The sequence below is a fragment of the Mytilus galloprovincialis genome, chromosome 2, assembly GCF_965363235.1.
Source record: "Mytilus galloprovincialis chromosome 2, xbMytGall1.hap1.1, whole genome shotgun sequence".
Classification (NCBI taxonomy): domain Eukaryota; kingdom Metazoa; phylum Mollusca; class Bivalvia; order Mytilida; family Mytilidae; genus Mytilus; species Mytilus galloprovincialis.
Window position 1 is genome coordinate 63,351,262 of NC_134839.1, and position 17,883 is coordinate 63,369,144.

At 32.2% G+C, this 17,883-nt stretch overlaps 1 protein-coding gene across 4 annotated transcripts in view; it reads right to left on the minus strand.

Moving 5' to 3' along the window:
* The window catches only part of LOC143064089 (uncharacterized), a 66,851-nt gene that overhangs the window by 22,478 nt on the left and 26,490 nt on the right, over window positions 1–17,883 (minus strand). For 3 of the 4 annotated variants that reach the window (XM_076236640.1, XM_076236641.1, XM_076236639.1), the window contains exons 3-7: window positions 9,445–9,516; window positions 8,361–8,432; window positions 7,038–7,109; window positions 6,418–6,489; window positions 150–310 (exon numbers count right to left, since the gene is read on the minus strand). In XM_076236640.1, coding sequence (XP_076092755.1) covers window positions 150–310; window positions 6,418–6,489; window positions 7,038–7,109; window positions 8,361–8,432; window positions 9,445–9,516 — 449 coding nt within the window. The remainder of the gene's footprint in view (window positions 1–149; window positions 311–6,417; window positions 6,490–7,037; window positions 7,110–8,360; window positions 8,433–9,444; window positions 9,517–17,883) is intronic. The other variant, XM_076236642.1, reaches the window with a different exon arrangement.

Genomic DNA, 17,883 nt, shown 5'->3' on the forward strand with positions numbered 1-17,883 from the left:
TTTCGTCCCTCTTTTGGTCTATTTTACCCTTTATACATGTATACAATGAACGCAATATTTAAAAAAAACAACAAAGTATTAAAATATTTTCTCTGAATTGTTTTTGCGGGATCGGCGATAGGTTTGTGAGCGAGTTTGACTTTACTCACCTATTGAACAATTTGACGAATCAAATGAATGGATATCAGTTTCTGTATTAAAGTCATAACACATTGCTTTAAAGGTTCCGTCAGACAGACTTGATTGGTTGTGTTTCCAAATTAACAAATCTGTCATAGTGCAACATACAAGCAGATTTTCTGTCAGTTGTCTAAAATTTAAAAATAAATAAGCTTTTACTATTAACTATTTCTGTCTGGTACTTCTGTGAATTGTTAAAATTATACCGCATCTGTTTGTGATGCAATTTAGAAAGATATTTTTAGCTGCCTGCTAAACGTCTATCTATGAATTTCGCTATAACGATACTTAATGTTATAAATTAGGCCCTTAGTTTTTTGAGATTGTTTTAATTCTAATTTCTTGACCTGTCCTTTTGAAACTGGCTATAAGGTCTAAGTGGTTATCATTGTTGACGGGTGGACTGTAATCTATAATTACTCAATTCCACGTCATTTGAACTCTGATGGATAGTCTTAAAATTTACAGCGGCGCTGTTCCTGCCTGTATGTTACGTTTTTGATTTTTGATTTATTAAATTAAATACCACATCACTTCATGTCCAACATGAATATGGACAACACACGGACACATATTTATCTATACTAATAAAGGGAGGGACCGATATCATTGCGACTCAAATCATCTGAAACTTACAAAGTCGGAAATATTTGAGATATGACGTATCACAAATATAGACGCATATATAGTGTTTTGTACTTCGTAAATGTTTCTTTGAAACATTTTTTTCCCTAAGAAAACGCCATTTTTGAGAAAACATCCAAATTCGGAGACTGTAATCGATCCGTGTCTTATACGCTTCGCGCATGCTCAATCGATTTACTGCCCGCAAAATTTAACTTTAGATATAAATATCATAAGACAATGTTGAAGATTAAAAAATTTAACTTTTTCATGCACCTTTGTTTTCCAGATAATTAATTTTACCAATTCACAAGTTCCAGTTCGAATCCGATACAGATTCTTATAGTATATGACACACAATTATCTGATCCCTGTTACCTTATCTGTGGGTTTTGTCTCTGATAGGCGCACAACCAAATGAAGTATTAAGGATTTGCTGTAAATGTGGGTAAAAATTACACCTCAACTTTGTCATTATACAGGGAATAAATTTGCACCTTTTAATCAGCTTGACTACTTAATAACAATACGAATTCTGAAAATCCAGACTAAAAATAAGTCAAAGGTTCTTTAATTCTGTATACGAATAAGTGTCAAACGATAAATTTGTTTAAGTCCCAGTCGCACAGACACGTTTTGGTTATCCCGTTTTGCTGCGTTTTCAAAACATAGCGAAACCGCAATACACATAGCGAATCGTATCGATCCGTACTTAAAAAAGCTATATACGTAGCTATTCGTGGATTGATACGTGATCGGTCCCGTTTGTAGTGATCTGCACAATACAAACGTAACTACAAATAATAACGTGCAATGAACATAGAAAAGCGCAGAAAAACGTAGAAGGAACGTAGAAATACGTATTAGAAACGTACCCGATACGTACTTAAACGTATTTGATTCTAATCACTAGGTGTTATTACGGTTTATTACGTATCTGCTACGTTTCATAAGGTTTTTGTACGGTATATAACGCTTCATGGTACGCATTTTTAGGTTTCATGACGTTTTTCAAGGCATTTTACGTGTCTTTGCGTATTACTACACATGCTTCTCTTCTTTTACGTATAATCAAACCAGGTGTTTCTAAAAAGCCCCAGTCACACTGTCAAGTTTCGACAGCTAGGTTATAGTACGTTAAGAAATGCTACGTTTCATGTATTTTTTGTCATTTTTTAACGGTCTGTACGTTTTTCTATGTTAATGCCACGTTTTGGTCCGTTCTTCTACGTTTTGTTACGTTTTGTTACTTTTTTCGCTTTCGATCTTTTATATCTGGGCGTCACTGGTGAGTCTTGTGTGGACGAGGCGCGTTTTTGACGTATTGAATTTTAAACCTGATGCTTTTTGTTATTCATTAATCATGTGTTTCTTTGTCTAATACGTTCTCCTATTTATTTGTATTGTAGTCCTGTAATATTATGTTGTCATTTCAATGTTATATTTAACATTGTCATTAAAGTGCGAGGTTTGGCATGCCACAAAACTAGGTTCAACCCACCATTTTGTCCTTTGAAAATGTCCTGTACCAAGTCAGGAATATGGCCATTGTTATATTATTGCTCGTTTCTGTGTGTGTTTCATTTTAACGTTCCGTCGTTTGTTTTCTCTTATTTTTGAGTGTAATTTCACATTACGATAAGACGTGTCACGGTACTTGTCTATCCCAAATTCATGTATTTGGTTTTGATGTTATATTTGTGGGATTTTGTCTGATGCTTGGTCCGTTTCTGTGTGTGTTACATTTTAGTGTTGTGTCGTTGTTCTCCTCTTATATTTAATGCGTTTCCCTTGGTTTTAGTTTGTTACCCCGTTTTTGTTTTTTGTCCATGGATTTATGAGTTTTGAACAGCGGTATACTACTGTTGCCTTTATTTGTTAGGTGTTTTGATTAATACACAGGTCACATGTTCTACTAGGTTTTAATACGTTTCATTACGTTTAAACAACGTTTTATAACGTTTCAGTACGTGTTACATGTGTACAGTACGTTCTTATTCGGTTCACTACGGTTGTAGTATGTTTTCCAACGTTTTTGCACGTTTGTTCTACGCTGTATCATGTGTCACTACGCTGCAATCATTGACCTATAAAACGCCGCCGTCATTAACTAATAAAATTCATAGAAAACAGAGATGCAGAGAGGCAGCAAAGTAACTCCAGAAAATCAAGAGACTTCAACAGAGGTTCACTTTATTAATATTAATACATCTGTCATTTCAATTAGCTTATTTTGTTCCTATCTGTATGGTCAAAAATTTTGATTTTATTTTGTACTCAAAGCAAGATGTCAAGAAAAAATTTCAAAGCCTTGGTGGGTACCTAGTCAATGCTTTCCTTTTTATGTTAGTTGCTCTTTTGAAATGTTTTACGCTGCATAATGTCGTTATGATTCCAATTTCCCTCCTACCGGTATATTATTTATCTTTTAAGTGTGTTTTAAACAAGACCGTTCTAATGAGGACCGGAGGTAGTGGATGGGGTCATGGTGGGCGTGGCAGAGGCCGCAAAGTTAGTCCGTCGCCTGATAATTGATGTTTAATGATAAAATTTGAAAAAAATACTTCAACTGTAGCTCTAATGAGAAATAGTTTATCACCTGAAATAACCAATCTGAAAATTTATGAAGTCTTAAGTTATTTTAAGGACTTTCCATCATAAACAGAAAATAACGAACCTCTATAGGTTTATTGGACGATGGCTTTTTAATTTACAACGAAGGTACCGATGATGAAATGCATTTCAGCACAATTTTTTGAACATGCTAACAGGCACCATGCACTTCTAAAAGGACATTCGAGAAACCTAAAATGCAGTTTTTTTATGTGTAACCTTTGATCATGAGTTGGTATTCAAAGGCCAAAAATTTAGAGAAACAGGAATCTTAAACCTCACGACATTTCGGAATAAAAATGATAATTATCATAACTTAGAGAGATCCTCGTGCCATCTATCCTCTACTAGGCATAATTAAAGGAGAAATGCTTTGCGTTCAGAGATGTACGAACGATCCAGTAGATTTGCAAACACAATATGCGTTTTTTTTTCGAACGCCTTATCAAGAGGGGATATAAAAAAAAATGAAATTAAAACTGTTATGCAGGAAGTGACTGCAAGACAAAAATTTGATACAATAATGGTAAAACCCAAATATGTATTATAGCCACCTCCCTTGGTATTCTCTGTAGTGTTTTCAAGACAGAAAACACACTTAAAGAACAATATTTTAAAACACAGAGATAAATTAAAAGATAACGAAGAGGCAAAACTTTTATTTGATAAAAGATTTCTTTTTGCTTACCGTAGGCATAAAAACTTGAAAGACAAAGTGGCATCTGCAACTCTGGGTAATTAACATGTTGCAAATTATGAAAAAAAAAATATCTATACTATGCTTGTTAAATTGATAAAAATGAAAAAAAAGAAGAAAAAGAGTAAAGAAAAGTATCAGTCAAACATATCACGAGGTGTCGAGACCCTAATATAAATTACAGTATGTTTTAAATAAGTGTCACCATGCAATGACTTGGGCTCCTGACAATAGACATGATCTTGGTAAATTTGTTTATACTAATTGGTCTTAATATATGTTAGAAACACCTTGTGATCTTTGGTTACTGGGATAGGATTTGACAATGAATTATTGAAATAACTGTGTAACAATAATCCATGATTTGTCAATTCCATCCGTTGTCTGTTAGACTGACAAAATATTGTAATAAATTGCGGAAAATGTGGATACACGTGAGTTGATTATACGTAGCAGATAAACATGCGTAGTAATACGGATCGACACGTAATAATGCCTAAAATAACGAAATGAAACCTAGTAAACCGTACCCTGAAGCGTAATATACCGTACAAAAACCTAATGAAACGTGACAGATACGTACTAAAACGTAATAACACCTAGTGATTAGAATCAAATACGTTTTAGTACGTATCAGGTACGTTTCTAATACGTATTTCTACGTTCCCTTTTACGTTTTACTACGCTTTTCTACGTTCATACTACTTTTTTCTTTTGTGTAGACCAATACAAACGGGACTGATTACGTATCAATCCATGTATATAGCCGTATTACGTACTGATCGATACGATTCGCTACGTATTTTGCGGTTTCGCTACGTTTGAAAACGTAGCAACACGGGATAGCTGAAACGGGACAGTGTGTCTGTGGCTTAAAACCCGTTAATTTGTAAAATAGTTCCCCAGTCTATGAGCAGTATGAAAGGATGGAATTGACAAATTGTTGATTATTATTACACAGTTATTTCAATTAATCGTTGTCAAATCTATCCCAGCACCCCAACGCCATACATCACAAGGTGTTTCGAACATCGTTTTATACCAATTATAATAGACTTATTGAAAATGGCCATGTCCATCGCAAGGAGCCTAATCTATTACATGGTGACACTAATTTAAAAAAAAAACTGTATTTTTGTTAAGGGACTAGACACCTCGTGATTTGTTCGACTAATACTTTTCTATACTTTTCATTTTGTTTTTCATGTTTATAAAATTAACAAACAGTATAGAATATGTTTTAATAGTTTGGAACATGTTAATTGTTCAGAGTACTGACTCTTCCAAGTGTGCATTGTTGTGTATACCTAGGGAAAGCGAAAAGAGATATTTTTATCAAAAAAAAGTTTTGTTTCTTTTCGTCATCTTGTAATCTATCCAAGTGTTTTAAAATATTTTTCTTAATGTGTGTTTCCTTCTTGAAAATACTGTGGAGAATACTAAGGAAATCGACCGTAGTACAGATTTGGGTTTAACCATTAATGTGTTATATATTTGTTGTACAGTCGCTTCCTGCATTACAGTTTTAATTTCATTTTTTAATATCCTTTTTAATAAGGCGTTCAGAAATAACGCATATTGTGTTTGCAAATCTATTGGATCGTTCGTACAATTCTTAAAGTGAAGCTTTTCTCCTTGACTTTCTGGAGATACTTTGCTCCATTTCTGGATCTCTGACTTTCCTGAATTTTATAAATTAATGACGCCGTTGCATAGGTCAATGATTACATCGTAGTGATACTGCATAGAACAAACATACGAAACCGTAGGACAACGTGCGAAAACTACTTTAACCGTAGTGAACCGAATTAATAACGTACTGACCTCTTGTAATACGTACTGAAACGTAGTACAACGTTGTTTACACGTTATAAAACGTATTAAAACTTAGTAAAACGTGCCCCTTGTAGTTATCGAAAAACCTAATAAAACGTAGCAATGCATAGACGAACTTATCAGAACGTAGCTTAACCTAAAAAAAAACGTCAGGCGGTCAAAAATTGTCAAAAAAATACATGAAACGTAGCATTTCTAAACGTACTACAACCTAGCTATCGAAAAGTGACAGTGTGACAGGGACTTAACTGTTGCAAAACACATGTAAATATGTACGTGAAGAGTGGAGACTGCATTATTTTTCTTCGTTCAAATTTTTCGCAGCAACTATCAATATATGGCATGATCAGATAAGTCAGCTGGATTGTCGATACCAACTGCAAGAAAACAGTTGCCGAATTAACGAAGGTGAAAAAACTGTCACAATATGTGCAATTAAGGTACCCTTGTCGTATATATAAACTTACATTGTTGTTATACGTGTTATCGCCTGAAATACATCAGCTGATACTGTGGTCAGATTATTGTCATTTACATATCTGCAATTGAAAAATTGATTCTTTAAGATATCACAAATCCTTAAAGTTAACGTTAAAGAATATTACCTATTCGAGAATAGCATGGTAGTATGTACTATTTTACTTGTGTCTTTGTTTTATCGACGCCAATACAGAAACAACATAGTTAAATGAATTGTATGAGCTTGCTTTTAATTGTGTTTTTGTTATATACTTTTGTATAATGCTATTGACAAAAATAACGGGTCATGTTAGTGTTAAGGCTAAAATCAAACAAACATAATCGAGTACCTGAATTATTTACTAAAAAATAGGAATATTTCAATTTTTTTTTTTTAATTGATTTGAAAAAATATGATTTCTTATTAGGGGATTTACCTTCATTTCTTAGCAACTCTGCATATGCCAATATGCGCTTAAACCCTTCACATATTTAATATTCAGTAATAATATAACTGCTGTAAAATAACATACAAATGTATGAAAGGTAAAAAACGATGTGTTCTTAATCTAGATGTGTGTAAAACGTAAAATAAAACAACCATAAGAAGGATATTCGTTTTACTTACACATTTTGAAGAATAACATTAGCAGAAAATAACCCTGACGGTAAACTTGTTATTTGGTTATCGTTTAGATATCTACAAAAACAGAAGTATACAATTCATTCTTTCGTTATGTTTGAATCAAAGAGAAATGTATCGAAAGAGGGACGAAAGATAACAAAGGGACAGTCAAACTCATAAATCTAAAACAAACTGACAACGCCATGGCTAAAAATAAAAAAGACAAACAGAAAAACAATAGTACACACGACACAACATAGAAAACTAAAGAATAAACAACACGAACCCCACCAAAAACTAGGGGTGATCTCAGGTGCTCCGGAAGGAATGTGATGCTTTCGATGTGCTTATTGTTACACAGTTATTTCAATAAATCGTTGGATTACTTTGAAGAAACGATTTCGCACAGCATACATTCCGATATCAAAATTAAACCAAAACAAACACGTTTACAGTATATATCAACTTATTACTTGACAAAATATATGTAATGCGTAAATGGTTTTATACTCAACCATTGATATTTTCTATTATCGCTATTTTACAAAATTGTCCTTTGATCTTGCTGACTGATAATGTCTTTTCTCAGCGGAGTCGAGTGATATGAAAAATCGTCGCTAGAAACTAAGGGGGCACGTGGCGTTTCTAATGAAATTGACATGAAATTGACATGAAATTAACATGTAATTGACATAAAATTGACATCGTAGTCATAGGTAAGATAGCCATAAACAGATTATCATTAGTCATCTCAACTCGATTGCTTTTATCACTTTCGCAGTACCGGCTAAAGCAAGATCATGAATCCCGTTGAGATGTTCAAACATAATCCATAAGTACTTAATCAGCTTCTGGAAATTTTATTCACATGAAAAAAGTAACTTATGCTCAAAATAACCTGATTAGAAAGAATTACTTCGTGTTATTGTTAACAAGTCTTTAGAAAAAGGTAAAATTACAAAAATTCCGACCTCCAAGGAAAAAGTAAAATCACAACAATCCCTGAAATGTGTTTCAAAAGTACCTAATATGATAACAGACTAGAAGAATCAACTTAAGATTCGAGCTAGCACGAGGTCTGTTACGTATAATGCATTAATTTTGTAATGGTCGATAGAACATTTTTAAAATTGAGTTATCTCCTGCCAAGTAGAACGACTGAAATACATAACACATACATGAAAGATGTTAAAACGTATAAATATCTTGGCTTTTAGACGACTTTTTGCTAATCATATAATTATGCATCCACTAGAAATATGCAGTCGCTTCTTTACATTGATGCAGTGAATAAAATATAGTGGCTTTTTGAATCCATATACATACATGAATTTTAACGATATAAGATCTTGAAACGCATCTGCTGTAATACTGACAATCTCGTTATTATCTAAATCTCTGAAAAAATTGCAATATCATATACATGAAGAAAATTATATGTTAATCTTATTATTATTATTTTCTATCAAATAGAGAACACATTTTGTTTGATTCATTAATTTTCAACTTAGCAATATCAGGGGATATAACTCATATAATTTAACCTTTATAAAGGAAATTGAAGTAAAATTATTATAAGTAATACATCAATTGGATAAAACAGTCAATTCATCTTATTGTATTGACAATTGGATATTTTGACACCAGTATGATGACCTTGTTGATGTGTTTGGAAATAAAATAACCTTTACGTGATCTACTGATAAAACTAGAATTGAATTGTAACTAGCTTGGTTGGTCTCTCTTTAAGTCTGGTCCTGTGCAAAATGCATTCGTGAGATACAGAAATTCTAGCACCCTACAGAAAAACACCTACGTTGTCCTGTGGTGCAATCTTTTTTAAAAGAAACCTTACTACACATTCTATGTTCTGAGCAACACATATGTTTATTATATTATTCCGGGACAATATATTTAATTAAAGCGGCAATAGATGCTCAATGTATTACCAACTCATCTAATATTTGATTTATAACATACTTAAATGTATTTCAGATATGCAAAATGCAATGAAAGGAATCATGCTATTGATAGATATCAATAACGTGCGTTTATGAGAATGTACGACAATATATCGATGGGATTGTGACCCCAAAACAAATATAAATTCAAATAGTCAGGTACAATGTAAGCATGTGTTACAGTAAATATGCCGATTTTCCTAGTTCTGTTTGAGTTCATAACTTTGATAAATGATGAACAAAATGTGAACCTTTAATTAACATGTAGCAAAATGATTTTTTGTGTCCGTCGAACACTACAGGCAATTGTTTTTTCTCCTGGTATCCTTTGTGTTTTTCCATCTTGTATTTCTTTTTAAAACTGAACATCCTGAGCACATGGATAGTCTCTAACTGAGGTCACGTCATATATTGCAAAATGGTTCACATTGACTGTGCAATATACTTACAATCTTTCCAATTCTGCGAGTCCAGAAAAGTCGCTGCCATCAATTGCGATGAGACGATTACGCGATAACATCCTGCAAAAAAAAAACACAAACAGATTACAGGTGCATGCATCGTCTTGATATTAAACAGGTTTGTAGAAACCAGCCCTCAACATCGAATGTGTAAAATTAGAGACATGAGAATCTATTCTTACAAATGTGTAATAATGGAAAAGAAGGGATGCGGGTAATTGATTCATGAATTTCTACACATACTTGACATGAAAAAAGTTTTTACGACTGTTCTTCGTCTCACAATCACAGTGAGTATTTCAACATGGAACAAATGGTCACCAATTGCTGATCATATATTGTGTATAACTGGCTGATAAATATATCAAATCTGACAAAATATCAATTTGTTGCGGATCCACGTTTTAAAAAGAGGATTCGAAAGAGCCTAAAAAATTGTTTAAAAGTACACAACATTCACAAATCGGGAAAGTTTGTTTCATGTATACACACATTTGTGTCTCAGAAGGAAGCCCTTGACATTTATTTGTCTTCTTAAGTTTTTATTATAGTTATATTATGATGATAGTTCGTTTCTGTGTGTGTTACAATTTAACGTTGCGTCGTTTGTTTTCTTTTATTTTTGAGTGTAAATTGACATTGCGATAAGAAGTGTCACGGTACTTGTCTATCCCAAATTCATGTATTTGGTTTTGATGTTATATTTGTTATTCTCGTGGGATTTTGTCTGATGCTTGGTCCGTTTCTGTGTGTGTTAGTTACATTGTAGTGTTGTGTCGTTGTTCTCCTCTTATATTTATGCGTTTCCGTCAGTTTTAGTTTGTTACCCCGATTTTGTTTTTTGTCCATAGATTTATGAGTTTGAACAGCGGTATACTACTGTTGCCTTTATTTAATAGAGTCTAAAATGATGATTGTTGAAACACATTCAATAACATGTTTGTTTCTCTTCCGTATATTTTTGAACACTTTAAACACAATCATGTATACATGGTTTTTTTTAATTGAAGTAAGTATAATTGAAGATTTATCATATTTTTGTATATCTTGTCACATAAAATTATATGTGTTATACTGTTTACATCTTAGGTTACAAAAACTATCATCAATTCAATATAACCGTGGGTCAGTGTACCCTAATTTAAATTTTAAAACTTGTAGAACATCGAAAATAATTAGTTTTGATCGTATTAACTATTTTCTCTCGCTATAATTCTTTTCAATTCATCTCAATTAGTAGTATCTTTTCAATAAGGAGACATGATGGGGATCTTATTTTACGTCCGTAATAAAAGGTCAGATTGTTTTTCCAACTTCATTTACTTGACTTCTTTTGATATTTAAGATGCGATTAGTATCTCTAGGTGTGAAGTGCGAAATACTTGCACAAACGAAAACTTGTAAAAAAAAATGTTTTTAGATCAAGGTCATCTACAAATATTTCTTTTGAGAATAAAACTTAAACTGAAAATTCGAGTATTAAGTTATCACTTACTTTAATGTAACAATTTATACAGTTAATGATATTTCAACTGTAGCTTAAAAATTATAAAATATTACAATTTCAAACTTATTTCTTTTACTGTAAGCAAGAAGAATGTATCAAATCCTAGATTAAGCTCTAAAAACAATGAAATGTAGTCAAGCAAATTGAATACTTGCTTAAGGCAACAACCATTTTCTTATCTGGGGGGGGGGGGGGGGCCTTGGATTTTTATTGTGTTCATAATTTCTTTTTCAGAACCTTCCTCCGATAATATATTTTTTCTTATGAGAAGGAAAGCTTAATTTCTTTCCTATTATATATGTGGAATACAGAAATACATTTTTTTTCACAAACCTATGAAATTAACATAAAATTCATTTTAATTTTTTATTTGATGTAAAATGTAGAGTGCACGGCTCTGTCTATATCCTGTCATTTTCTGTTTTCTCTGTTGTGTTTTTTTTTAGCCTACTTCCTACATTATGATATTCTCTGCGTCCGTCATACAAGTACCACAGTCCTTGAATTTTAATTTTTGATGTGGCCACCATTGCCATATGTAATGGCAAAGCGTGAGTAGCTCCAAATTATAAACATCCACTGTTTCCAACTATGATAATTGACATTCCATTGAAAAAAGATGTATTAGGAATGATACACACAGAAAATACTACCGGTATACAAGTCATACACAATCAGGGCTACTTTAAAATGAAATATAGAAAGGAAATGGGTAATGTGTCAAAGCGACAACAACCATAGCAACCATAGAGCAGACAACAGCCGAAGGCCACAAATTGGTCTTCAATGTAGCGAGAAACTTGAAGGCGGTCTTCAGCTGGCCCCTTAAAAATATGTATACTAGTACAGTGATAATGGACGTCATACTAAACTCCGAATTATAAAAAAGAAACTAAAATTAAATATCATACAAGACTAACAATGGCCAGAGGCTCCTGACTTGGGACAGGCGCAAAATTTCTGCTTATGATACCGTATCTATTCCTGTTATAAAATGACTATTTCATGTTTATAATAGTTGCAGTTTTAAGTATGGTCTTAATGTAGTAACATTTATGCGGGAGATTTGGAATGCTTTTAAATATTTCTGGATCAAACACTAGTACAGGCATTACAGGCAGGAACATACAAAAAGTGATAAGGTATAAATAGAAATCTAAGCTTAATCTGTAGACTGGACAGATGATTATAATCTGCTGTTTCACTGCCTCATCTGTTTCACCATTCTAAAATTCAGCCGTGAATTTTTTTTTCAAGCAGGTGACAGCAAAGCAATCTCAGCCACCCCCTACCCCCCCCCCCCCCCCCGCCCAACCCCACCCCCACGCCCCCATAAGAAAATGGTTGTTGCCTAAATTCAGTATATATTTTTGTTCCTTTCAGACTAAAATAAATCTATTTTTTTTTTTTTTAAATATTCTATGTTTTTCAATATGAAAATGTTGTTATATATGTTTTGACAGCATTGGTTATTTTACAAATCCTTGTTCACATTCAATATTAAATCGTCTCTCTTTTGGTAGACAGTTAATACATGCGGCTATCACAAACTTATAAAATTCTTAACGGTTATTAAATGACGGATATTAGTTTATTAAAACTTATTGTAACTGTTATAAATCTTAGAAAACATTTTAATTTAAGGATTGTATCTCCCAATTACAATCGCTAGTTCCTTCTCCGGATTTGATTAAAGATTTTGCTTCTTTTCGGTTTTATCAGCTCCCCAAAGATATTTAGATTTTTAAGATCTTTTCTAAATTGTTGAAAAGCGCATTGGGAGCAGTAACATTTGTACTGTTTATGTAAACACAGCCATTAACAATAAAACTTCGGAAGAATTTGCAGAATGACCAAAAAAACACAAAATGTGCTGAACTTTGGGCCGACGTTTACCTAGGCTCTTAATAATTTGCTAAGGCATGATTATGATCATATTAGTGTTATACATGTATGAATGTTTGGTTATATTAGTTTTATACATTTATAAATGTATTATCATATTAATTTTATACATGTTTAAATATATGATCATAAACGTTTTATACATGTATACATTTGTATTGATTCGCGGAAATATAAAGAGATGTGGTATGATTGTCACTGAATCAACTATCCACTTAAGACCAAAGAACTAGAGAACGAAGAATTCGAAGTCAGGATACGGCATTCATTTATGCTCAATACAAAAGTCACCGTACAGCATTCAACATTGCGGAAACCACATACAACATAAACTACAGTATTGAAAGTTATGCGATATGTCCTATCAGAATTTGATTATTATATGGTTACTACTGTAGACAATAACTGTTCTTACTGCTTCGTTTGAGGTCACAGTTATAAAATTACACATAATTTTTAAATTAACATAAGCTCTTGAATGAAATTTGAATACTATTTCGGTACACATGTGCATAACATTAGGTATCATTAAATGGAGGACATATATATATTTTTGGAAAATTTGAGATTTTTATTGCTCAATCTGGGTTAATATTTTGTGGACTTCATTTTTTCTCCAATGTATTTTTGGATTTATTTAATCTTCTCTGAGAAATTTAATAACTGAATATACTTTGATATATTCTTACTTCATCACCAAATGATTTGTATAAGTGAAGAAATCTGATTAATTGCATCGATTACTACAACAATTTTACTTTTATCCTAATGCACTTTAAAAGGTTTGTTTATTATGGAGCTTATACATTATGGTTTTCGACTTGAAAACTGATTTTCACTTCTACAACATTTAATTTATATTGATAAATAAAGGAGACTTAAATTCATTAAATATAAGAAATATCCATATAATCTGTGTTTTAACGTTCGACTGTGTTCCTTCGTGTTCTCAAATCATTTGAAAAATTATGAACTTGATTTTTTACTGCCAACTTAAAGGTGTAATGCTTTTTAAATCGTATAGAAGTTTTATGTTTCTCCCAAAATAAATGCAATTTTTTAACCTATAAATTATGTATTGCACATTTAATTTTATGAAGGATGACATAGCAGGTATATTTGTAAGTCTTGTTTCCTATTGATAAACATTTTCCTTAGATGTTTCATTTCTATTGTTCGGTCATTCACCTGTACCAACTGCACCAATCCTAATATAAGTTTTTCCCAAAAATTACGCAAAGTATGATTTTCTTCATAATAAATGTTTTCAAAGACATGACTAATATAATGGACAAATAACACTAATGTCGAAGAAGTGAGCGGTTTATGAAAAAAAAAAAATTTATTTGTTTTAATCAATGATCAAAAACAAACTTTGATCCTGTTACAAAACTTCGAATTTTTCGAAAAACTTTGGATTTTCTTATCCCAGGAATAGATTAGCTTAGCCTTATTTGGCACAACTTTTAGGAATTTTTAGTTCTCAATGCTGTTCAACTTAGTACTTTTTTGGCTTTATAACTCTTTTGATCTGAGCTTCACTGATGAGTCTTATGTAGAAGAAGCGCGCGTCTGGCGTATAACATTATAATCCTGGTACCTGTGATAACTATTTGATTCAGTTGTTTTAACGAACAGTTTTTAAAGTCAATGTTAAGAACATGAGAGATTATAAAATAAAAGCTTGGAAGCAATAGTTGTGTAAATTTCACAAGTAGAAAACACATATGATTACTAAGATATCTCGGTTGTCCTCCTCCATCTTGGATTGTGAAGAAGCATATAAAAATCGGTCTAGATCTTTCATGAAATTTGCAAATTCAGGAGCAGTTTGCAATGTATGTGTAAGGCATTTCAAAATAGAACATTTTGTGTTTTATCATATTTTAGACTGTATTTTACAAAAATCAGATTATTCTTATTTTATTATTATTTTTTTCAAATTTTGCCATACACGGGTACATAACTCAGATTTAAGTGGAGGTAACTCGATAATGTTATTTTTATAAAAGAATGTGTTGTGAATTTACCTATTTCATTATGTACCAAGAAAACGAGTACCGTGAACCCATTATTTTTTTATTCTCATCTAAAGCATATTTTGAGAGCGATATTCTTATCTTTTACCGTAAAAATCTATGGTGTAGTTTTCTTTTATCACCCAAATTTGGTTTTCCATGCACAACCTATACAAATCTGACAATTTTGCTCAACCTGTAGCATGAAAACAGGCACAGTGACACATACTTTTTATAATCATTTTGAAAAAATATGATATAAAATTATAAATTACATTTTGACAAATTATCCAAACATTCTATGGATTTGAATTAAGAACTTCCATCTTCCTTAACGAGATTATTCTAATTCAATTGGTCTTATGCATGGTCCTTAGTTTTATAACATTCGTAACTCTCCGGTAATATTTATGTTATTGATGTGATACAATTTCCCGAGCTTTATATATGCCTATCTTGTGCACTGGAATATTTCTCTAGACTTACCTTGTTGTATAAAAAAAATCTGAACGTTAAACTCAACGGCAACATTTCCAGTAAGTAAATATCGGATTCCGCCATGGAAATTAGTCAAGGATAATGTGAAGGCCAGAATTATTCAGTGCTATCACGATAAAAGGACAATTATAGTTGTTTGTTGAAAACATTTTATATGCCACATCTCGAATGTACGCGGTTGGAGGATTCAAAAGTTTGGACAAAAACACGGTGCCAATTTTAACGTCAAATGTCTTCGGGTGGGATAAATTGTACTTTTAAATGTCTGATACAAACAAAACCTTCTCTGTAATTCAAATTATCAAGATGCTTGATTTCTAGATTGACAACATATTTATTATGTTTCCAGGATGTGATTTTCAACTTTACTTTTACTCATATGAGGCTTCCTTCATACAGGAACTTCTTATGAAGAAAGAAAAGAAGTTAGCAGTATCCCGTCACTTCATTTTCCGCTATAAAGATGCGTTCTCTTACTAAATAATTCAAAAGGAGTAGGTCCGGTAAGAACCGATTTTGGCCTAAAATTTCAGGTTCATCTGACGAAAGATTTTGACCACTTTTTAAACACTTAAGTGTCTATTTTATTTGAATTAATTAGTTTATGTGAAAGATTTTAACAGATTTAGTCATTAAAAACGATCCGATTCAAGCTCAAATATAAAAAATCTACCAAATATGCCGAAAATGTCACTTTTCAGATGGTTTTTGGTAAAAATGAAAGTGGCCGCATCCGTGTTCATCCTCAACCTTTACATATGTTATGTATTATCATAAATTACAACTTACATTTCAATACTAAGGATGAACACGAATGCGGCCACTTTCGTTTTACACGAAAATCGTCTAATATTTAACTAAATTTTAGCATGATTTAATGGTGCTAGTACCGGATATATGTGCATTGTATTGTCAAAAACAGTCCATATTTATGTAGCAGAAGCATTCTACTGTCCAATAAATAACTAAAGGTTTACATTTTAACAATTTTGTAAAACTGCTATATTTTGGGGCCAAAAAGGGGTCTTACTGAACCTACTCCTTTGATAACTGTTTTGAACGCATCTATCCCATCGAACTTTAGAGGAAGGATACCTCAAATACAGACGCCATCACGAGTTTATTGACTGTTATGGAGTATCCATTTCACAGATGACAATGGATATGCTCCAATTGTCGTAACTTCAATCCCGTCCCCTTTTCCCCGAATGTGATCTACCGAATCAGACTTACCACCGGGTTTGTACTATAACGACGGTTGCAGGATCTGTTTACCCTTCCAGAACACATGAGATCACCCCCAGTGTTTACTCGGGTTTGTGTATCTTGGTCTTTGGGTTTAATGTTGTGTTGTGTGAACTGTTGTTTGTGTGTTTGTCTTTTTCTTTCTTAGCCATGGCGCTGTCAGTTTATTTTTGACTTATTAGTTTAAAGGTTCCTTTGGTATCCTTTAGCTTAAAAAAAACAATGTTGCATAAGAAGACGGGTACGATTAGCATATTTAATTACATACATATTTTGATCACTCTTTAGTAAATATGGTTACTGATGTTCCCCAATACATGTAGGGAAACTTAACCATTTTATACTTAATTAGATTTTCTTTTTATAAAATCGCACAGGAATGCAACATTTCCACCAAAAGTCTCACCATAGAATTGGAATGCACTTATAAAATGTATGTAATATGTACCTCGGTTAAATATAGGCGCATGGTTACCACAAGTTTACACGAATGTACTATACTTTTTTTCATGCAATTAAGTGGATATTTTGAAAACTACCATTCTTTATAAATCACTTTAATAAATCATTTGGAACTTACAATTAAACAAATTTTCAAACATTTAATCATCCACTCGTATCCATCACAATTTGCAGTAAAAGAAATAAGTGCAATTTTATTAGTTAATTGAACATAACCATTTTTTATTACAATCGCGAGTAAAAAGAAAATAGTTATGTTTAAACTATAAGGAGACCAACTTACGTCACCATGATGATGCAACAAAATCAGAATGAAAAACTTAGTTTGTATATGATTTTAAAGTATGTATTAAAAAATAACTCGCCTGATGAATGAATGAGAGAAAAATCAAAATTTCCACCACAGCGTCCATGTGATATATCACATAAAACTACTATCAATGAAATCAAATTGTCGTAATTTGTCTTCAGTGTTTTCAATTATTATTATTAATTTTAGTCACATTCACTGGTCATAAATTAGAAATTATACAGAATTTAATTTTTCAACTTTCGCATTGAAGTTTGCCTTATGTGTTAGATGAATTTAGCTACTCATTTGAGTCCTTTTCAGTCATATAAATAGCTTCAAACGTGGCAGCCCATCTTTAGTTTTCAAATCTTAAGTTGGAGCATTCCTAATGAAATAAAGGTAAATCCAGAAAAACGTTTGGGATGCATTAAATCTAAAGGAAATTGCTAATTTTTAATCTGGTGAAGATGTCGTACAGAAAATAGCATTTTAAACTGAAA